This window comes from Candoia aspera, chromosome 2, assembly GCF_035149785.1.
Source record: "Candoia aspera isolate rCanAsp1 chromosome 2, rCanAsp1.hap2, whole genome shotgun sequence".
Classification (NCBI taxonomy): domain Eukaryota; kingdom Metazoa; phylum Chordata; class Lepidosauria; order Squamata; family Boidae; genus Candoia; species Candoia aspera.
Genome location: NC_086154.1, coordinates 58,865,056 through 58,888,783, shown reverse-complemented (window position 1 = coordinate 58,888,783; position 23,728 = coordinate 58,865,056). Strand labels below are relative to the sequence as shown.

The 23,728-nt window shown below is 40.4% G+C and overlaps 1 protein-coding gene across 5 annotated transcripts in view; it reads right to left on the bottom strand.

Moving 5' to 3' along the window:
• The window catches only part of PCBP4 (poly(rC) binding protein 4), a 45,564-nt gene that overhangs the window by 7,794 nt on the left and 14,042 nt on the right, over positions 1-23,728 (bottom strand). For all 5 annotated transcript variants that reach the window (XM_063291929.1, XM_063291930.1, XM_063291928.1 and 2 more), the window contains 10 exons: positions 15,364-15,533; positions 14,799-14,822; positions 14,672-14,704; positions 13,209-13,325; positions 12,145-12,276; positions 11,569-11,697; positions 10,382-10,456; positions 7,339-7,383; positions 6,513-6,588; positions 3,241-3,293 (listed from right to left, as the gene is read on the bottom strand). In XM_063291929.1, coding sequence (XP_063147999.1) covers positions 3,241-3,293; positions 6,513-6,588; positions 7,339-7,383; positions 10,382-10,456; positions 11,569-11,697; positions 12,145-12,276; positions 13,209-13,325; positions 14,672-14,704; positions 14,799-14,822; positions 15,364-15,474 — 795 coding nt within the window. In that variant the 5' untranslated portion in view covers positions 15,475-15,533. The remainder of the gene's footprint in view (positions 1-3,240; positions 3,294-6,512; positions 6,589-7,338; positions 7,384-10,381; positions 10,457-11,568; positions 11,698-12,144; positions 12,277-13,208; positions 13,326-14,671; positions 14,705-14,798; positions 14,823-15,363; positions 15,534-23,728) is intronic.

Here is a 23,728-nt window from a genome sequence, read left to right as displayed (position 1 = left end):
CCAAAGTTATCAAGAAGTGCCAATACCATCTTAACACTATGCTCTGGTCTGAACCCAGACTGAAAGGGGTCAAGACAACTGAATCTTCCAGGGGCCTATGAAGCTGCAACCTGACCTACTCAACAACCTTCTCTAGACAGGCGAGGTTGGAGACTGGATGAAAACTGCTTAGGACAGTTGGGTCCAGAGAAGGCTTTTTGAGAAGAGGGCGTATGTTCAAGGCAGGAGGCACCACCATTCCCTCAAAGAAACAGATGCCACCACACTGACCAACAGCAGATTACTGGGTGGCCTTCACCAGCTAAGAGGGGCATGGATCTAATACAGAAGTGGCCAGGTTCATCAGTCCAAGGACCCTGTCTTTTCTGGGAGTCACAAGTTCAGACTCAGATGTTATTAAAAGGCCAGGATCAATCCTGTTTGCAGCTGGGTGGGTCCCCAGGGGTGTGCTGTTTAAGCTATTTAGCTGCAAATATTTTTTGTACCAAACCACATTCTGTCAGACAAGCTAGAGACTGAATGGGAAGGGAAAAAATAACTAAGTCATGTAGTTCAGGTTTCTACCAGACTGTGGCAGGAACTGACCTACAATAATAAAACAGTCCAGCTTGTTTTGTAAGGCTTTTTCTTTAAACAAAATCTTCTATTATTCTCACTCTTTTGCATGTAAAATTGGGGAGCTATGTAAAGGTCAATGTTGCTTACTACCCACGTGCTTCCTGCCTTCAAAAATGACCAAACAAGTCTTCAGTTTCCCCAGCAGTATATGCTGACATCTGCAGAGCAGGCCTGCAGCTGGGTTGGCTGTGTGGGTGAGCAACTGGAACATTCCTCTTTTAGCGTGATATTCTGGCCTTTGCTCCCAGAGATGGAGTGAGCATGAAGCTTCTGAAGTTGTGGAGTCTGAAATACATCGTTTCCTCCACTGTTGTTCCTCTTTCTTAGAAGACTTTCCTGTATGATTACTGTGCTCTGTCCACTACTGGTAGTCCTTTGAGGTAAGCCAGGTCAGGAAAGAGGCCCTGAAAGGATTCTTGACTGTTGTAGGGTCTAATAACAGAATCATGAAAGCCTGTCAGAGTTTCTCTCTGCCCCCTCTTATACTGAACAGAATCAAGGTGGAACTATTTTGAGATTCTTTCTCATGCTTTCCACTTTCTCAGGACTGAGTTGCTGTTTCACTTCTCTTAACAGTTCCTCCCTTCCAAAGTCATCTCTACATTCCTGTACAACTGCAATGACAGCTGAACCTTGTGACAAGAGGAGAAAATCAATGGCTTATCAAACTCATATAACTGTTGATGCAAAACAGTCTTTCTTTCCTTTAATGTCTGAAGATTCAATTCCCAGGTAATTCCTTTACAACTATTACGTTACATGTTTCCATGTCAGCTTGCCATTAAAGACACAGCAGCAGTGCCAGTATAAAACTCAAATTGTGGTTGTGAACTCTCCTCCCAGGGATTGCCAGTATAGAGAGACTGCATTATTCTTTAAAACATTTGCCTTAGGGATGGTGATCAAGCTTGGACTTTTAAGCATTACAAGCTTATGAACTGGTTTTTCCACCTGCTTCTTTTTCTTAGCAGAGTTGTCAACAACACTGTGTTCTTTATGTTTAGGCCTGGGACAGAGACAGCATTGGTCACTCAAGTCAATGATCTTTGGCAGGTCCCAGATGGGGGACTGCACCCTGTCTAATCCTATTAGACCTCTCAGTGGCCTTTGAGATCATTGATCAGGTTATCCTTCTAGACTGTTTGTGAGGGTTGAGGTTCAGGAGCACCGTTTCACAGTGGTTTGGTGGTTATAGTTGAGGAGAGTCAGCCCAGTGGCTGCTCCCTTGTGGGATACCATAGGGCTTATTTTTCTTCCCCTCCCCCACCCCAACCCCATTTTCTGACATCTACACAAAAGTCCTCTGTACATTACTACCCTGGGCTATGCTGGAGATGCTGTTGAAGTCTTATCCTCAAAACTGAAGGCTTTCAGGGTCTGGATGGGACAAAGCAGGATAGAGCTGAATCCAAGCAATAACTGTGGTTTGTAAGGCTCTCTGTCAGCCCAAATGTTGTCTCTTGACAGGAAGTACTACTCCTGAAGGAACGGGTCTGTAACCTGGGGGTCCTTCTGATTCACATCATATGGTAGCTGAGCTGGTTGAGGCTGTGACCGGGGGGGGGGGGGGGGTTGCCCAGCTTTGGCTGACGTGCTATTTGCAACCCTACCTGAAGCAGGACTTTGCCACAAGAACTAATACTCTTGTCACTGCTCATCAGGACTACTGTAATGCACCCTACATGGGTCTGTCTTTGAAGACCACCCAGAAGCTCCAATTCATAAAAATTGCAGTAGTCCGTATGTTGAGAGCATATTACCTCTGTATTCTGGGCCCTGCATTGGCTCCCAACAACTCTGGACAAAACTAATTTCTTAAAATAGGTATATTAAATGTTTAAGGGGGTTGACAAACCTATTTCATCTTAAAACAAACAAGCCACACCCTGCCAATTTTTAAAAAATGTCTGGAATTTTCAGGTCTGCCCATTCTAATGAAATTTCTGTATCCAGCCACACCTTTTGCAACCCATGAAGGCTAAAAATAATTGTAATTAAAAACCGCATTGTCTGGAATAAAAAAAATTGTCCATGCTTGTTGTAGACGGCTAGCGTATTAACTCTATTTGTAAAGGCTGTTTGCTACCTAACTGTATTTCCCAGACCATAGTTTTGTGGCAGAACACAAGGTTCTCATGAAGAAGATTCCTAATTAATTAACTGGCCACTCCAGTTCAAAGGAATTGGATAACAGATGAAGTTAAAGCCCTTTTTCTATCCAAGACCCTGGTATCCATCTGAGTAAACAAGATTAGTCCAGCTGAAAAAAATAGCTGGACCCAGCATAAGGCAGCTTTCTAATTTCCAACAACAAAAGAATTTGGACTTTTGATTCTGACAGAGTTGCTTGGCAAAACTTGGCCCTTTATTGGAGGAGATTTGGCTGGGGAGTGGATTTCTGCTTTTATCGGAGTGGAGTCCCTCTTTACAGACATTTGTGAACAGGAGCAGAGGAACGAAAGGAAAGAGGGCCTGGATTTATGCCCAATGAGCTTTTACACTGATGTGAAATGGGAGGAACCGAACTGAAGTGGGTACAATTACAACAGTGTGAACAAAAGACTAAACCAACCACAGCATTAACCCAGCAGAGCAAGCAGCTCAGATCAAAGCCTGACTTACATCATTGGGAACCAGAAACTCCTGAGAGCTATTCTGAGAGTTTGCGTCCAGGCCTACAGAGAAAAGAAAAAGACGACACAGAATTACTGGGCCCTTCTCTTACCTCCTGGCTACTCCCTGAACTGGTGTTTCATATTCCTGCCTCCCCCAGAACAAGCTAGAACTGAAACATTAGCATCTTAAAGGTCCTTTCTAGGCACCATCATTACAAAAAGCAGGGAGGGCACAGAAAAGATTGGATGGCTTCCCAGCTCTTGCAAAGCAATCAGCAGCTCCAAGAAGAGGCTTTTGTTTTATGCCATTTCACTTGGGTCACATTACAGTGGACTAATTTTAGACAGTCCCAGTGGAATTCCAGCCTATCCCTGCCTTTTCCTGCTTGATGCAGACCCCAATGGCTACAGATACTCTTTTAACAAAACAGGAAACAATCCTTGTCTTTATTCAGACAATAGGGTTTTAGTTCAATTGCATGGATTGGCTGTATTTTTACAGGGGCTAATCCAAGTTCGATGAATGAGTAAACAAAAGCCAAAAGAAAGTCTTCTCATTGTTATGTATTGTTTATCTGAGCTCCTTCTATTAGTAGAGATTCCATCTTCGGACTTGTAGCTTCATCCAGATGGACAGCTCCTATGATTCCAAGCCACAGGACTGATTATATGCCATCAATTCAATGTTGACTCTTAGAGACCACACATATAGACCTTCTCCAGGGTGATCTGTTGATCTGTCCCCAGCCTAGACAAATCTTCTAACAGTGCCTGCATCCGTTGCTTTTGTAATTGTGTCTATACACCTGGTTGTCCTCTTGTTTCTTTTCACCTTTCCAGCATTACAGATTTCTCAAGAGAGCTCCAGACATGATTATCTAAAATATGATGTGAGCCTGAGCATTTGTGCCCCGAGTGAGAACTGTATCTTTATTTGTTCCATGGCCCTTGTTTGTTTGTTTGTTTTTGGATATCCAAGGTACTCTCAGGGGTCTTCTCCAACATCAATGCCCAAAAGTATCAATACTTTTTTTATCCTGCTTCTTCAAAGTCCAACTTTCACTTCCATAGTGTCACAGGAAAAAACACTTCATGAGGAAGTCATCTGCATTTTCAGCCTTCAGAGTGGTGACATCAGCATAGCTAAGGTTATGGATGTTTCTTCCTCCAGTTTTAAAACCACACTCATCTTCTTCCAATCTAGTTTTCCTCAATATATATTCAGCATGTAGGTTGAATAAATAAGGGGCGAGTATACAGCCTTGTCTCACTCCTTTGCAGCTCTGGAGCCAATGTGTTTTGCTATGTTTTATGCAAATGGTGGCTTCCCTTCCTGTGCATGAGGACAAAGTCAAAGGATACTGTGTAAGCTGTTGCTTTGTTCCTCCCTTAATGGCTTTTCCGTGATAAAAAGGAAGATGCTGAAACTATTTCCAGCAACGTCAGATCCAGCCAGAATGATACCCGTCTTAGTTACGCCGCACTTGGATTCCTGCAAGGTGCTCAGTGTGGGGCTGCCTTTGAAGACTGCTCGAAATCGTCTGCTGGTTCTGAATGCTGCCACCAAGCTGCTTTTCAGGATTTGCTATAGAGAGCAAGAGATCTCATCTTCACGACTATAAAGGTTACTGATCTATTTCCAGGCAAAGTTTCAAGTCGTGCCCATGACATAGAAAGGCCTAAGCAGGTCAAAATCACTTTCTCCCCCCTCTCTCCCTCTCTCTCTATGTGTGTATTTAGAGAAAGAAAATGAGAGACACTGAGAAAGACTATGCTTGGCCTCTTGAGCTGATTTCTTTTGTTCTGCTACTCTTATTTTAATCTAATGATGGATATATTGAAAAGAAAGAGTTAATGGAACCAGAAATATTGTTGGCGAGCAAGGTGAACTTGCAAAATATTCTTCTTTGACAGGAGGACTGACTGACGGCTCTCAATAACTGTCTTTAACATCTGGGTTTAAACATAATGCTACGCTGTAATGTGGCTTCTATGGTTTTAGCTTAGCCTGTGCTGTGAGTGCAATCATTGTTGTTTGTAAATGACAGGTTCTGCTTTAGTTATGTATGAACCCAGCCTACTGCAATTTATTCAATAAACCATGACTTATTATGAATCAGGATTCTAGTCACTGTTTAGGAAATAGCCACCGATTGTTCTGGAAGCTGAGAGCCACTTTGGAAATTGGACATAACAGCTTTCTCCCTCCCTCTCTGACCATATTTCTTTCCTGTCCTGGTATAGATGATGTAATCTAGATGTCTGTGTTTGGCACAATCAATTACAGTTTTTCAAGCAGACTGCGGACGACCCAAGTGAGTACAGCTGGACTCTGTAAGCATCTTGACATGTGGGTGACTGTCCTGGGGATTATATATAAAAGTCATGGTGTACATTAAAGAATCAATTAAGTATCATTACCCCAATAGAGGCACCTCACCCTAATTTCACAGACATGTTTCCTATTTATGTCTCTGACTCATTACCAAGTTTTCCTTAATAATTATTCTTAATTATTGTTTAGGTTGCTTTCTTTTTCCTTAAAAGATAGTCTTCCTGAACCTGGTACCCTCCACGTAAGCTGGACCACAACTTCCATTATTCTCATCCAGCCACACACTGCCCTGGCTAACTTGGGAGAATGGGAGCCATGCTCACACTTAGAGCCTGCCAGGTTTGGGGCATGCCGCTATAACATTGCAGGCTACAAACGCAAGTGTCTAGTCAAGGCTTTCAAAACATTCTCCACAATTCTCTTGCTTACTTCTCTTAACATTTATGTCCCAAATAAATCTTCAAGCAATCACTAGATTTCATATGAGTAACCAATGTGTATCTGCTACTAATCTTTTGCCTGATCTCTAAAAGTCATTTTTATGCAGATTCATTTTATGCGTATGTTATGCAGTGCAAAGGTATCATACGAAAGAGTGACTACACAGGTTTGTCTGTAACCTAATTTAGGTAACATTACATTTCAAAAAAAGTCACATATTTCTCTTCAGAATGTAATGCTTTAATGTTTCATTTATTCATTCAATTATAGTGTTCCAAGTGACATTTCTTGGAGAAAAATCACTACTGACTAGGGTTATTTATAAGTATGTGTGTGTCTACCTCTCTCTGCAAACAAAAAATATGCTTGCAGGAACCTTTGTACTGAGGAGTCTGAGATTATCAGAAGTTACAGCCTTATCCGATCCCAGGGCAGATACTGATGCAGAGGATTCTGGGACCTTCACTGGTCATCTTACCGAGCTCTCACACAAACTCCCTTACCTGCAACTATAGATGGAGTTTGCGCCAAGGATGAAAATGAGACAGGATGCCCGGAAAGCTGCTGCAACTTTGTCACCTGCACCATAGGAAGAAAAAAAAAATCATCCTTAAATATACATTATTGTCAATTCTACATCAGCGGTCCTCAACAGTATCTTGGAGGTTCTCCCAAAGCTCAAGATTTTCCCCTGGCTCGAAAACAGGGTTGCATTTCACCTGTGTATGAAAAGGAACCAATGAAACCATGCATACATACCACTGTGTTCGCATCACTGTTTCAAATAAATCTGGGACAATAAGCTTTTTGAAGGTATCTTTTAAGCAGCAATCTTAAGCTGTCCATCTCATAACAACAGTTTTTTTTTTTAATGCTTCATGGTGATTTTAATTCAGATTTCGGCTACAGCTGTGGAATCAGGTCGTCTCAGTCCACTTAAACAGTTACCGATAAGGACACAGAGACTGGTTTTCCTGATGGCCAAGATTCACCGATTGGTTACAATTCAGTCATGCTAAATAAAATGTGGGCAATTCTCCAGTGCTTTTGCCTGCTTTTGTAAATTCTGCCTCAGCCTTTAATAGCTGGCCTCAATACAGCGCCCTCAAGATTGGTTGGATTTCAAAGTCCATGATCTCCAGACACTACAGGGGGAGTCTAATATGCTTGAAGCACCTGGTTGGAAAGATTCTGCTATAATCTTTTCAAGAAAAGAGGAAATATGGGATGGGTCAAGCCCAGAAACCAAAAACGAAAATGAAATGAGAACCACAGAAGGTGAAGGCTTGGGGTTTAAAATGTAAATATAGATTGCAAAGCTGGACTCACCTCAGCTTGAGATATTCCACTATATTGTCCTTGCATGGAAAATCCCTACAAAAAGGGGAAAGAATGAAAAAGAAGAAAGGTATTTTAAAAATATATTAAGCTTTGTTTATTGAAATGGTTTAAGAATAAAGAAAGAAAAAAACACAGAAGAACAGGGGGGAAAGCAGCAGGTGCAGTTGCAGCAGAAAAAAACAACAGCAGTGGAAGTAAAGTGGATGTCCTGGAAACTTAAGAGGACTGGACAATACTCCTATATGATTTTAAAAAGTTCCATGGGATGCAAGCATAGCACCTGCCTGCAGTTCTTTAAAGCAGCTGTGTCTCTTCTCAGGATCACAGAGCTGCCCTCTGATGCTAGGTACAGACTCAGCTTTTTTGGCTGCTGGAAAAAGACAGCTGCTTTAAACAGGTGCAGGCCGGTGCTGTGTGTGAACCACTATGCACTCTGAAGCACCTTTCTGGAACTGAATGCAAAGCAGTTCACCGCCCTAGAAACTAATATGCTCAATGATCTCTCAGCTGTAAGGGTTATAAAAACAAAGGATTCATGAACTGTAGGAATTCTACCAGAAGTTTTATCATCATGCAGGGACGTCTGTGTGATTTTGTCTCTTGAACACATAAGACTCAACGTATCAACTAAATACAAACAATACATTATTGTAAAGAGTAGCCAAAACAAATGTTCTTTTCCAACCAAATATGAATGGTCTGACTAATGGAGCAAGCATTTTCTTTTATTTAAAAAAAATGGCCGTTTCCATCTCTAATGTGTTAAGCCTTTTGTTTGATCAATTCACACAACATTCTCTGCTTATGATTTATTTCATCTGAACTGAAATGTAAATGAGATGCTTCTAGTTTAAAATTCAGAACAGTGAAGTACCACTACATATTATTTTAAAATGGGCCACCCACCCCATTACACCTTTACAATTAACTCAAACTGCTGGCTGTTACCAAGAAATGTTGAATATATATCAGTCCTTTGTCACTGGGTGAGACTAAGTCATCCACATTCATTTTATTAAGAGCATTTATATGTGGCTGTGATTTGATTTATTTAGTCATTCAGCATTTTTGTGCATCGACTCATGCATCTTTGGCCATCTAGTAAATATGCTTTAATTTTTAAACAGTAGTTAATGCTTCTTGGTTGTACTAGAGTATGGAGAGTGACTGAAGTTAATACTGAGCGTATATGGTCATCAGTGTAGAACACTGTAAGAAAACCAACAGAACAATAATGGGTTTTGGCCAAAATTACAGGGAAGTCTCTATACTGAGCACTCAAATCCCTGTAAACTGACTTACGATATTTCCAGTTTTCTCTCCATAAGCACTTACAGGTTCAGACAGCAATCCTATACGTTCCTGTCTGGGAGAAGCTGAAACTATGAGACTTACTTCAGACTCTGTATGCACAGCATTGTAATGTCAGTTGTTACTGTGCAGCTTTGGTAAAGAACACTTTTTTTTCCTCTCTCATGGCTCATTCTGCTTTTATTTGGCTTACTTTAGCAGTTAGATTGTACTTAGATTTCCAAGCTAATATAACAAAGAAATGATACAAACAATGCAATTCAGACTTTTCACAAAGGAACACCCACCTAGTATGAATTTGCTATTGGGAGAGTGCCTACAGTTTAGAAATAAAGGTGCCATTCAGCCACTTTCTTTTTTTATACCTGGGGTTGATGTAGACAGGAAAGCTGCTAAACTGATTGTGTGAGCAGATGGTCCTCCCTCCCTCCCTCTCTTTCTCTCTCTCTGGAAGATCCTGAAACCACCCCTAAAACCTCACTCTTCTAGTCAGAATCCCTTACTAAGAATAGCTTTTCCTGATGTATAGAGAAGCAAGAAATGATTGTTCAGTGTATGGTCAGCTCCCTTGCTTCAGTGACTGCTGAGAGTCACTGGGGTTCCTTTCAGGGTCATCAGGATGCTCAAATTAAAGAGAATCCTTTTGTGGTCTCCAAGGCAGGCAGCGTGTTATCATCAGACATCAGTATGGTCATAGACACCTTCACTATAACTCTGGACTCTTTTTGGTTAGATTCTTTTAATGATAAAGGAATGCATGGGAAGTTGGTATGCGGCAAACAAAGCACCAGTTTCTAGTATCTTCTTCATTTACAAGAAAATATCTCGGCCCCAGAAGATAAAAATGTACCTGATGGTTTGTTTGGAAGCATTCCCACCAATGCAGAAAAAGGAACAATCTAGAGTGGTAGAGCAGTCTTGGGGTTAGCAGTAGTGGTACATAGCAATCTTGCCAGTTTGACTTCTGGGCCATGTTTTATAGCTGGCCACATCCACTACTGCACACATATTGTAAATAAGAAAGCTCCCCCCACCCAGCAGTATAACACAACTGCTCTCAATAAATGGCAATCAAAATTCCAGTTGTGCTGGGAGTTTTATCTACATCAGGCAGCAACTGGTTTGGATACTTCATTCTCCTTTCTAGCATCTGCTGCTGATGTTCCTACTGGTCTGCCCCCATGTTCCCAGCTTATTCCTGCTGGCCTGCTCAACCTCTTCTTAGTACTTTCTCACCAACCTGCCCCTTCATTCCCAGTGTCTTCCTGCTGGCCCACCCAACTCCCATCTTTCAAACATCTTCCTACTAGTGCTGCTAACCTTCCTGCCAGCGCCCCCAGCCCCAAATCTTCAAGTGTATGTTTTTACAACATAAAACTCATATGCTTTATTCAGTTGATTATGGAATGGCAAAATATGAGATGTAACTTAGACAAAAATGTGACAACCGGTTCCAGCAAACTGGACCAAACTGGTTAGATATCATCTGTGAATCTTAAGGCCATGTCTTAATGCACATGGCCACTGAGTGATCTAAGAATTGCTCACATCACCAATATGAAGCATGAAAATCAGGCAGATAAATGACAAATACCCATAAACTCATTCAGATACTTTTCAAACCAGCTATATACTTTATGTGAAATGTTAAGGGGTTAACAGAGAAACTCAAAGCCAACAGGCTCTCTCTCTACTGATAGTTTATTTAGGCGTTACTTACCTGATTGGCTGACAGAAGAACCGGTCCCAAGGACAAGCTGGGATGGTAGGGAATGGTGGCGCCTTTTGGTGGTGACTGAAGGAAATCCAAAGGAAATATCACTGTACAGTTATGTCTTTATGTACCCCAAGCTGCATTCTAATGCCAACAGGCACTGCCTTGTGTCATACAACAGGCACTCTGGCATTATATCAAGGAAGAGGGGATATTTTTAGCTAACTCCCGTTAGTTTATGCTGAGTAATTTCAGATATGGGCACGGTATGAAAAGTAACAAATCACCTTTGATCATGCCTAGTCTCTTGCCACCATTAGACAATTAAAGGAACAGAGAACTAGAGAGTAAGAAGGCATGCTACTTATTCTAGATCCTAGTATTTGGAAGGAAATGTGTTTTTGACATGGCTGTCCAGCAGACTGCAGATTTTCATGAATCAAAACTATCCCAAGATACCTGCTCTGGAATTTATCTTCCTCTGTGCAATCAAGGTATGAGAAAAGTCTTCCAGGCAAAGGACCACAACTCAGCAACGGAGCACCAGATATGTGTTCAGAAGGCCAGGGAGTGCTGAGAAAGATTCCTGCCTGAAATCCTAAAGCACAGTATCTAGAATAGGGTACTAGATACTTAACTCATTTAACTGTCTGACTCAGCAATTACCTAAATGCCTCCTTTGCTTGCTTGCTTTCCTAAAAAAGCCAGGGAGCTGCAAGCCTGAATTAATAGTAATGTGGTAGAAATATGCTTAAGTCTTTCTTTATAGACCTGACTGATCATCTGACTGATCAAAATCTCTACCCCGATGTAAAGGAAAGGTTCAGGAACCTCCATCTTTTCTCCTTAAGAGTAGAAAAGCAGCAAGACAGCAGGTTGTTAATGGCAAAAAATGTTTGCAAATAAAGAAGTGCATATACATAAACAGGTGTGCATGCATACACATGCAGTGCTGCTGTTTAAATTTAAAATTACATGTGCATTGGGGCTGAGGTTTTTTAGTATCCACACAGTGGCCAAACAAAAAAAATTGCAGTGGCACTCAAAGTGGATACAAGTTTTGAAGTACCCAAGGAGTGCATCTAAACCCAAATACCACGCCACGAAGTATCACTTCTCCACTTCGATAAGAAGGAGCAGACATTGTTGAGTGTTATCCTCCTCTGACACATGAGAGTGAACAGAAGCTGTACCTCCAGGATAACTGCGCAGATCTGTCGCACACACTGGATGATGGCATCGGGTACTCCAGAGACTGTCACAGCCCTTTCAGTGGAATTGGGCAGAAGGTCTCCAGCCACCTGGACCTGGGCACCCGTTGTCTGGAATGAGAGCAAGGATCAGAAACAAAGGCTCTGCCTTTCTGAGCAGCCTCTACTTACATGGAGTTGGGTCAGGAACACTTTGAAATCCTGGGAGATCACTATAGCTTTAAGAGGCTAATTTATTCCGGGAATCTAAATGTTTCCTGGGATACCTCCTTCCCTACATAGATATGATTTCTCATATAAACAAAATATTTAATTTGACTTTCACAAAGAAATCCAAGGGAAAAAAGTTGTAAATTTAGTTCTAATTTTTAATGAACAAGAAAGAAGTGTGCAAGCTGGCTGAATTGCAGCTTCTGAGATTTAAAACATTCACTTTGGGAACGTAAGATCAGTAGCAATGAAAAATAGGAAGGAAAAACTGTTAAGATACAGAAAATAAAAATGAGGAAAGGGGCATTCCTGCTCAAGTGAACAAGATAGGATGACTGAATTCCCTACCTCTCGGATCTCCTTTATTTTGGCTCCAGCTTTGCCAATGAGCGAGCCACACTGGCTAGCTGGGATGACCAGCCTCAGGGTTACTGGTGGTTTGGAGATGGTTCCTCCATTGGTTGCTCCAGTTCCCAGGTCCTGAATTAAAAGAATTTGCATTAAGTTCAAGTGCTAATGGATCCCTTCAAAATCACATTTAGCTATTATTAGTATGCAGCATTCTGTATTAGAGGCCCCATTCCAGGCATAAGAAAAAAAAAATTAAGCCTAAGAATCTGGTTCTTCTCTCCAAATTTCGAAGATCTACTATTTGATGATACCCAGTTTTTTTGCACATGTTGTCATCCCAATAATATTCTGTATTGATTTTTTAAATCAGATATAATTAGGTTGAGAGCCAGTTTGGTGTGGAGGTTAAGGCACCAGGCTACAAACCGGGAGACCGGGAATTCTAGACCTGCTTTGGGCACAAAGCCAGCTGGGTGACCTTGGGCCAGACCCTTTCTCTCAGCCCTAAGAAGGAGGCAGTGGCAAACCACTTCTGAAAAACCTTGCCAAGAAAACTGCAGGAACTTGTCCAGGCAGTTGCCAAGAATAATAAGGTATGATATAATCATGGTTACATCACCACCACTGGCTTTAATATAGTCATTTTTAATTCCTAGGGAAACTTAATCTTATATACCAAGAGAAGTATATTACGGCAAATGAATATTTAACCTTAATGCTTTAATGGGGTATGTGACAGAGAATGACCAAGAACTTTGTTGTTTCAAAACCCTACCACAAAACCTATCTTCTCAAAAATAAATTGCCTAAACATCTTCCTTTTTTGGCAGGCTCTGTATGAAACCCTACAATTTGATCATAGAAGCAGTAGATTGTGTAAGTTCTAAATAACTAGACATCATTTATATGGCCAATGCCAGATTTCCCTGGAAAACATTTACCTTTAATGCCAAAATGACAGATTTCTTTAGCACATATTCTGTAGCACAATATGCTTAATCTGAACAAGTAAGTCATGCTCTGGGAGGAACATGCGCCGGATGGAGATGGGGCTTCCTCACCTCTTCCAGCTTGAAGGCAATCATGGAAACAGCTCTGAAAACGGCATCAGTTGAACCTGTAATAGTGGTGATCCGCTCAGGGCAGGATCCTTCTGAAATGGTAATCCGGGCAGTACTCTAAAGACACAGTAAACCAGGAGTAACAATGTAATGTTTTAAGTTTTATAAACGTTTATAGAACACTTTTACCAAGTGGACAAAATGTTTTGTAAACACGTTATCAGTAATCATCTCAATAGTCTGTGAAGTAGCCTGCCGCTATCGGCGTATTGCAGATGTGGCTGAGAAACAGAAGAGGTAGGCCCGTCTGTTCGGGGAGTTCTTGTCTGAATTTAAATTAGAAGCAAGGACATCTCTTTTTCTCAACCACTGCATTTGTTTGAGAGATGTGTCTGCTACATAAGAATCAAATCCTCTCATTAAAAGGCAGGAGAAATTCAAAAGTCAATGGTATGCATATCTTTAGTGTCCACTTACTCACTTACTTACTTACTTACTTAGCATCCTCTTACTATGACTCCATCAGCAGAATGCAGTAACATATTTAAACAAATAATAACTTCTGTTTCTGGTCATCATCATAGAGCCAGTTTGGTCTAGTGGTTAAGGAGCTGCACTAGAAACCAGGAGCCTGTGAGTTCTAGTCCCACCTTAGGCACGAAAGCCAGCTGGGTGACCTCGGACCAGTCACTCTCTCTCAGCCAACTCACCTCACAGGGTTGTTGTTGTGGGGAAAATAGGAGGAGGAAGGAGTATTAGGTATGTTCTCTGCCTTGAGTGATTTATAAAAATAATAATAAAGGCGGGATAAAAATTAAATTAAATAAATTAAATTAAATTTCTATTTTCCAGTCCTATTCTCATGAAGTCTTTTGTACTGTGAGCTCAGCCTAGATTAATACTGAAATAAAACTGGCAAATCCAGCAGCAGCAGTTAACCATCAATACAGAAACGATGCACTGCTTCAAAAAATGGCACAGAAATTTTGAAAGGAAAGATCACTAGCAGGTTCACGCAGTACAGTATTAAAGCGTCTCTGAGGATAAAAATATTGATCTCATCCACTACAGTGTTTAACTCTGTTCTATGACAATGAGGAGCTAGGGGGAAGTGTATTATTTCAGAATCTGTACTTTAGGATAATTACCAGTTACATTCAGAAAAATAGTGACTAATGAGATTTGTATAGGCTGCTCCTGCTTTCTGTCTTTCTACATTTTCCATCACATTCCTCTTGATCCTCATTCTGCCTCCCCACTTCCTCTACAGCAGGTTTTTACATTTGTTAAAAATCCATCCAGCTAGAACTATGAAATAGATAGGTGTTTCTCAACCTCAGCAGGCTCTGTTAGCTGGGGAAACCTGAGAGTTGAGTCCACACATCTTAAAATTACTGAGGTTGAGAAACATTGGAATAGATCACCCACCCCATATTTGGACAATTTCCCCCCCTGATACTTACCTGTTCCCGTATCTTCTTCACAGTCTCTCCTTTCTATAGGATTAAAGGCAACAAACGCAATTAGTTTTAGATGGAAGGACAGCAAAGAAATTTTGGAAGCATACAGAGTGACCTGCATCAATCTTACCTTGCCTATGATACTGCCAACTTCCTACAGAGACAAGAGAAATGGAGTTAGAGGAGATACCTGAATCAGTAAGAGTCTAGCAATGCCTGAACGTATACTTTTGGCCAGAAAATGAGGAAGCAAGCTCCCACCTTCTCAAAAAAGAAAGTGAAGGTCATTCATGATTTGACAACTTAAATGAAAGGATTATTATTCCTTTTCATGACCATTCTTCTCCTTCATTATTGGAATTTTTTAAAAAAAACATGTTTCCTATGTTAATGTTTTCTGTGTGTTAATCTGATCATCTTGGCAATTTAACCCACTATTTTGCTTTAATTGATTAGTTCACAACTGCACCTCAAGAGCCTCTGCAGAGAGCAGAAAAACATACCGTAAATTGGAGAGAATATTTCAAACTCCCACGCAAATGTGGGAACAGCACTGTAGCACACTAGGCTTTAACACTGGGATTTGCAAAATAACATTTCCCTGCAGTTCAAATGGCAGTCCTGCCCCAGGGTAAGATTTGCTACTGGACAGCAATCAAGACTATAGCCTAATATGGCAGCCCTAATGTACTTACCTTTCCATGCATAAGCATCCGGAGAGTGAGCGTAATGCTGAGTTCTGTTTCGTCCAGTCCGTTATCTGAGCCACTCATCCTATCTGGTGATGCCACAGTGTAGGAATGCATGGATCTACTTCTAAGGAAAATCAACACCCTGGGTCTAGAAGGCGTTGAAGTCGGCAAATCTGCAGACACACAGAGAAGAATAAAAAAATCTCACATGGTATCTTGCTTGTAAATCAGCCCCATGAGTTGGAGGAGTAATGGCGGTTAGTAAGAAGCGGTTGGCTTTCATGCAACATCCCTTGATACTTCCTGTCTCAGAGTCAGAGCACCTGGAGAATAATGATCATGGTGATGAAGGGAAACATCACATAAGCAAACATGGCTGCCTTTCCAGATATAACTCACCCCAAAAAAACCTCTGTAGGAAGGAGAAAGCAAAAGGCAACACACACCTATATCTGATCCGGCTAAGAAAAGGGTGAAATATTCTCATCCATGTATTTTAAAATGTAAAGAGTGGTAAAGCCAACTGCAGGGCTAACAGATTGTCATGAAGGCCATATTTATTCAAGTACACACATATGGAATTATATTCATCCACAAACACTTATTTACCTCCCTGCCAGGTATGTAAGTTGCAGCCAGACAATACCTACAGTAACAATATGGTTGTTTGCTTTTGACTCAACATGGTGTATGAATCCAGCTATGGTGATTTGTAAAGCATGCTTTATGACTTGGCATCATGTATGAATCAGGTCACTGCAGTTTGTTCTACACACTATGTCTAGAATAGCCATCGCATAGCATGATATATGAATCCAGCCATTCATACACTGAGGACAAGTTTTTATTCCAACTGTATCTTGAAGAGGAGCAGTTTATGGCATTGTTTGTATCTGCATGGTAGAAAGCAATCAGGAGGATCAGGGAAGGCTGTTTATGAGGACAGTCCCATTCTTACATGCAGCTCAACTATACCTTCCTCTGCCCCTTGCTCCCAAAATGACATTGATCTATTTATGCCTCCCTGATGAAAAAGGAAGTCTAATTTTCCATAGCTGACACTGCAAGCTTTATGAAGTTACACTGTGGATAATAGATGAGAAGAAGATACATTTCCTCCTTGAGATCCTTCCTTTCCCAGCTACCATCCATGTATAAAAGCCAAAGCAGAAGTAAGAGACTGATGATTCTAGTTAACAGTGAGAGCCCAAAGAAAGATCTCCAATTTATGATCCCAAGTGTGTTTCCTATATGCATGGGTCTCCACTTAGATAGGAAGGCACCTGGCACCAGTATCTATCATAACCCAATGAGAAAACCAGGTGACCTGTCTATAGATATATCAGCCATACACACTTTGAGGCCCTCCAGATGTGCTGCAGTTCAACTTCCATAATCCCCCTGCTGACCATGCTATCTGGGGAATTATGAGAGGCGCCAGGTTGGGGAAGATTAATATAAATGCACAGATAGATAAAGGAATAGTTCTATGCATACAGTTTTATCTTTACCAAAATGATTGTCATTATGATAAAGAGAGTTTATATATTACAAAGACTCCTGGTGGTTGTCTCAGCCCGTCTTTGTCCTAAGACTTTTATGCACCCAATTGGAGTTGTGTACAGAGGCATGGCTAACTCTACCCCTATGTCACAGATTGCTCCCACTTCTATTACAAAGCACAGCATTTCACTGCCTTCATTAGAACATACGACCACCATTCAGTTAGATGCAAGGAAATGCAAGGGCAACAAGGTTAAAAAGGAATAGTAGGGGCGGTACTTATTCTCTTTCCCAAAACGCTTATCTTGTTTTGTCTTTCTAAGGGAGCAGATTCCCTCCCCCACAAATATTTCTCTCCCTCTTTGAGGATGGGTTTGTGCATGTGTGCATGTTTATCTAGATATGTGCATCCTTGAATTCAGTTTACAGGATAAATTGAATGCAAGTAAATGGTGGGGAAAGGCTGTTAGGAGAGAGAAAAACACTTGCAGAGATTGATGCAGGTTTTGGCAGGGAATCAAGAAAAATGGTACTTTTTTTTCTCCACTATTTCTTTACAGCTTAATGGAAGGCATCGCAAGAGCTGCTAAGTGGTCGTCTTTCATATATTTGATTGCTTGCTAATGCTTACTGGGTTTTTTTTCCAGTGGCCCCAGCCAAGTATGCCTACCAACAAGGGTGGGGCGCAGACCAGAGTGCTGCAGTAGATGCATACAGGAGATGAGAAAACAGTTTGTCGACTGCAATATGGCTAGCAAGAGAAAGAAAGATCTGAACTGTCAGCTTACTAAAAGAAAGGGCCTTAAGAGCCTCAGTCTTCATGTAGTAGTGCTTGCTTTTAGGAAAACTGATGCTACTTCAGAGACTGATGCCGTCTGTCTGTCTAGGTGCCTGTCTGCTTCCACACGATCAATATATAAATAGGAAAATATTACCAAATTACTCAAAGTAGTGATGCTTATCCTGAATTTGGTATGTGTGTGTATACAAAGTATTTTAAAAGCTTTTTTTCTTTTTGAAACACCCTATAATATCAGGGCAGAGAGAGAGAGAGAGAGAAAGAGAGAGAAAGAGAGAGAGACACTGCAGAAGGACAAAAGATTTAGCATTAGGAATCCTTTCCCCAGCCTGTGCGCTCAACCACAACAAAGAAACCTGGGGTTAAAAATAGGACTGGGTATATGATAAAGGGCTATTTTGAAACTCCTGGTCCCTGAGACAATCTGGTTTGACATTACAGGGTACTCCATATGACAATATGCAGACAAAACCCTTTCCAAGGAATTGTTTCAGGACAGCCAGAATGAATCCCTCTGGAATTGGTCCCATGCATCAGATCTCCAGAAATATGTATGTCATGATAAGTAACAATAAATTTAACTACATTACTGAACTCTCTCTCAGGCAAATAGCAGGTACTATGCTAACTGCTGAGCTAACTCCAGATGGCCTCGGATCAGAAGAAATAGCCATGCTGGATCAGGTCAAGCCACTAGAGCCGGTAATGAGATGCCCTTGGGAAGCTTGTAAGTGAAACCATCTGAGTCCCATAACGCCCTTCTCTTACCCTATCACATCAACTGCTATGCTGGGGCCATCATGTGAGGCTATCATTGCTAGTAACAGTTGATTCTTAACTTTTATGAATCTGCCTCTTAATCCCTTTGGAAGGTGGGTGGATGGATGATGCTACATTTAGAGCAGTGTTTCTTGAACTTCTTTCTCTCTGGACCCCTTCCCTCTTTTAAAAATTATGGAGGACCCCAAAAGAGCTTTTGTTTGTATAGGTTATACGGACTGATTAAAAATTAAAATTGACATATTTGCTGCCGCTATCACTTCTCACAATTGTTTGATGGGATTTTAATATTGTATTATTTTTCAATATAGGCTGGCAAATAATTTTGATTTCATGGATCCCTGAGAGGGTCTTGGGGGACCCCTAGCGATTCTAGGACCACAATTTAAGAAACACTGATCTAGAGGTAGCAAATTCCATAATGAGGAAGCATTGCCTTTAATCTGCCCTGAATTTCCTATTATTCAGCTCAAATGAATGACCCACATCAAATACAATGAAAGGAGAAAAAAAAAATCCTTTCTATTCATTTTCTGAACTGAGTGCATTTTATATGCCTCCCTCATGCCCACCCCCATCATCTCTTTTCTAAGCCACTGATGGATCTTGATGCTTGCTGCTAATTTTGCAGCTGAGACCTCCAACTATCCTGTAATTTAAAATAAATAGAATAAATCTGCTCATTTGTTTGTTTATTTCTGGGTTTAAAAAACATCTTTTAGAGCTCCCCGTACTCATAAAATAGTACACAGAAAATTCTACAAGTCATAATAATGTGAAACTTCCTTAAATTATGTAACATACATAAATTACATAACATCATCTTAAAGTGAGTTGTTACAATCAGTCAAGCATTGAAATTACTTGGGAGGAAGTTGCTCTGAGTACAATGCAGAGAATCAAGCTGTAAAGTAAATTAATTGTTTGAATTTAAATGTACTGAGCTGTCATCTTGTTTTAAAGCAGAGCTTTTATTTTTAAAGACATATCCCTTTTCTTAGAAATACTTCCTGCCAAACGCAGAAAGACTAAGGTCTCATTATCTTTTTTTTTTAAGCACCTTAAAAACCCTTTACATGTATTTCTCTGCAAAGGGAATAGGTTACAATTAATGACATAGTACTATTATAGCCTTTGTATAGATCATAGTATCTCTGTATTTTCTACAGTTAATCTCTACTTTTAAACTAATCCCTCCATTATAGTCTTTTTGTAAATCCAAGAATAGATTTATAAAATGTGTAATAACATACATTTTTTGCAGACCTTTAAAGCTGGCATTTTTCTACATGTTTTGTTTTACATGCTTCATTCTGCTTGGGAGCTTTAGAAATTATAACAAATATTTACAGAAGAAAATGAAGATATATTTATCTGCCTATTTAGCTGGGCCACTTGCAAACTTTTAGGAAGAAACTAATACCTTAACTATCAGGACAGAATAGGATGTCTTTTGCTACTTGCCTTCTGTTGGTGAACATTCTTAGAATTATTTTAATTAATTTGCTACCATAATTTACTGTAAGCCTAATAAATCATTCTGGGAATGAACGTAACTAAAAACCTGCATACTACATGTCTTCTCTACAATACTGACATAAGGAGTTGAAAAGAGAACATTTACAGGGTCCAGCTCAGGCCTTTGGGGACATGGCACAGGCTAGATAAAAACAGCTTGGAATTTTAATGCCGACAAATATCAGGTAAAGTGAGCAATATTAATGAAAGTGGCTGATACTATAGCTTACCTGCCAATCAAACCTGGTCTTCCTCTACTAGTCTCCCTAATGAGCATATATATTTGTCACATTCATAGTTTACATTATAGTATTAGACATAAATTTAAAAGAGGTTTGCAGCTAAAGAGATAACATGATGTGAATTTATATTTATTTTACATTCTGCCCTTCCTCCATTTGATCTTCACAACAAATCTGTGAAACAGATGAGGCTAAAAAGTGCTCCAGATTATCAACTGACTGTCCTGGTTTAGTAGAGTTCATTTGATCCAAGTTGTTCTCCCTGTTTCTGATCCAATAGTCTATTTACTAACCATAGTATCTTTTAATATCTTCAGCCTAGTTTTTATTTTCAAAATATACATGCTTTCTCCCACAGGAGCATTGGAAGAAAAGGATATTGTTTTTAATTATATTCCTTAATAAACATGGAATTTACTTAATTGCACTCCTATGTGCATGCATACAATAAGAGTTCACAGTTTGCAGGAAAGAATGTGTGTTTGGGGGAAAGAAAACTTATGAATAATGATATAGGTTCTTGGATTGTGAATTAGGTAGTGTTAATCAGTTTCTGTTGAAAGATGCTAAAAATACAACTAAAGAAGGTATACTATTTGTAGTGGTGCATAATTATTGTAATGTAAGAGAAAGATGAATTCTTTGATCAGGAAAGAGGAGAAGTGGAACACAAATTAGGAACTGGGACATCAAAAGGCTTCTTTCCATACACCAGATTTTTCCCCAAACTCCTGTTTATTGGGCCATTACTTTCAATGAACAAAAATTAATGAAGCAAACTGTGTGTGTGTGTGTGGTGAAGATTCTGCATCTAGGCAGAATAATAGGTGGATTACCAGATCAGAGCTGCAAAAATCTGGATGGCCATGAGATGATCATTTCTTTTCCACCATCTAGTGAGTGCCCTGATTTTTGCAGACCAGATCTTGAGTGAGATGTCAAACTTAATAGTGAAAGTACTGAACGGAACCTTTCTGCATTATTAAAAACTAAATAAATTAAAATACATCCTCACCACCCTGATCACACAAATGGTCATTACCCAGGAAGATACTAGTGAAGATTGTATTTATTTATTTTCTATCCCACCTTTATTTTTATAAATAACTCAAGGCGGTGAATATACCTAATACTCCCTCCTCCTCCTCCTCCTCCTATTTTCCCCACAACAGCAACCCGGTGAGGTGAGTTGAGCTGAGAGAGTGACTGGCCCAAGGTCACCCAGCCAGCTTTCATGCCTAAGGCAGGACTAGAACTCACAGCCTCCTGGTTCCTAGCCCGGAGCCTTAACCACTAGACCAAACTGGCTCTTTGGGGTTCTTGCATGCCTGGAATACTATGCATTTCAAAGAATCGTAACAGCCTTTATAATTATGGGGAAGGGTGACTATGTAAATTTGCTTCTTATGACATGGAAGAGCTGGCCCCAATGTACCTGCTTTTGTTTTCACCTGTCTGCTATCAAACAGTCCCCAGGTGCCCATATCGAGGGTATCAAGGGTTGGAACCTGGAGAATGATACTCTTAGCAGCAGCCCCTCCTCCAGGTACAACAGGTCCCCTGAAACCAGGTGTGCCCCCACCCTCATATTCTTTAGAAAAATGGCTGTCTTCTTCTGGACAGCATTTGGTCTGGAAAGCTTTACATATCGGCAGCCAGTTTTTTACACTGTATTATTTATATGGATTTTGTTTTATATATTGTAAGCCATGTAGTTGTATGAGTGGTGACATACAAAGGATGGTCAAGAAATGAAATGAAATGGAACAGTCTAACAATGCAGCTTTATTCAAAAACAGGCACGTTAAGTTACCTGCTTCCTTCTTCACTTCTCTTTTTTCAGGTGTTATAAATAGTTGCAAAAAGTCCTCTACAAACAAGAGCAATCATCTCATCATATTTTTGCAGAGAATGCTTCCTGAAGATCCCATCTATCAAGAAAGCTGGCAGGATGGGCTCTGACGTGAGCACTCCCTACCGAGGGCCTTTCTCTTGGGGATCAGCATGACCCTGACAGCGAGCACAGGCCCTTTCCCCTCCACTGTTTGGAAACTTGCTAAGACCTGGCAAATTTGAAAAGCCTCCAGGACTGAAGACAACATGGAATACATTATGTTGTCCCAGGTGAGAAGTGGTGCTGTGCTTGTAATGGATTTGTTACCAAATTTATTATTATTTTGCCATTCATTGTATTGTTTGACTTTGGAAGCTGTTTAGGGTCAGCCATAAAAGATAACTAATAGTGTGCTTTTTAAAATATAGTCATCACATATGCATATATACAGGAAGTTGGTTTAGATTTTCTGTCACTGTACAGAGGAGGTTGGGGAGTGTCCCTCTTTCCAAGTTGTGCTTCAGCCTGTTGTTCCAAACACTTTCCTTAATTCCCCACTCGCTTGTTGGAGGCAGAAGGAAAGAAAAATACCCCCCCCAAAAAAACCCCACACAAAACAACTGGACTGTTGCTCAGCCAAGGAAGTAGAAAGGGTCATCTGATGGCTGGACCAGATGCAGGATTGGTGATGAATTTCCCCACCCCCATCTTCCGATTATCCCCATTACCTCCAAATTCTTGCTGTAGAGAAATCACTGGAAGAAAGTGGTTGGAATAAACTTTGTGGATGGAAGAAAATGTTGTGGCTGCTCGCTCCCTACCTCCTAAACACAAATGTTGTATGATTACTAAGAGTACTGGTAAAGTTGAATGTGTTACTTTACAGCAGCTTCTAACCCTAACCTTGCCCTCTAATTTATCGGATTCCCATCTGTCTTGTTTAAGCTGCTCTATAGTCACAAGTATTTTTTATAGAAATAAATCAAGTGTCAAATGATGCGGTCACATATTTGTAGAAAATAATGAGACTTCAGAAGTTGCAAACCGAAGCCTCACCATGCACACAGTCCTAGCACATTTCAGTGCTTGGAACCATTTGCACTAAAACTGTACTAAGGTAATTCTTATTCTTTTCTGTTGAAAATGTGACTTTTGATAATTTCTATGCAGAAACAAAAGCTTTGCCACTCTGTCAGAGAGGAAGCAGGGGACAAAATAAATCATGGAAAGGCAACCTAGAAGTTTTACTTTTTAAAAAACGGATCTTTCTGTAAATTACTGTTTAACATAACCTCATGCATTTTTACTGACTTCAGGGAACTTCCATGGAGTTCACTCCCAAACAACCGTGGATGGAGTTATTGCTTTAGAATTAAATGGTCTTGAAAGATAGCTAAGAAATGCAGTAAGTATATATTTGTTTCGTTTGCGCTACACCTCCCCCAACTCTTTTTATAGCTAACCTCAATACAACATATACAGCAAGTTAGACTGCAGGCCTGAGGGAGTATTGGAAATACTCTATGATAAAGTGGCTTGTAACTTGTGAAATATATTTTGCCATTGTTTTGCTTTTGAAGTCATGAATGCACCATTCATATGGTATAAACAAGGAGCATTAAATATTAGTCTAACCCATCGTTTTCTCTGTGCCTTTATTTCCTTTCCATTTCAGGTTGGCACAACCATTAG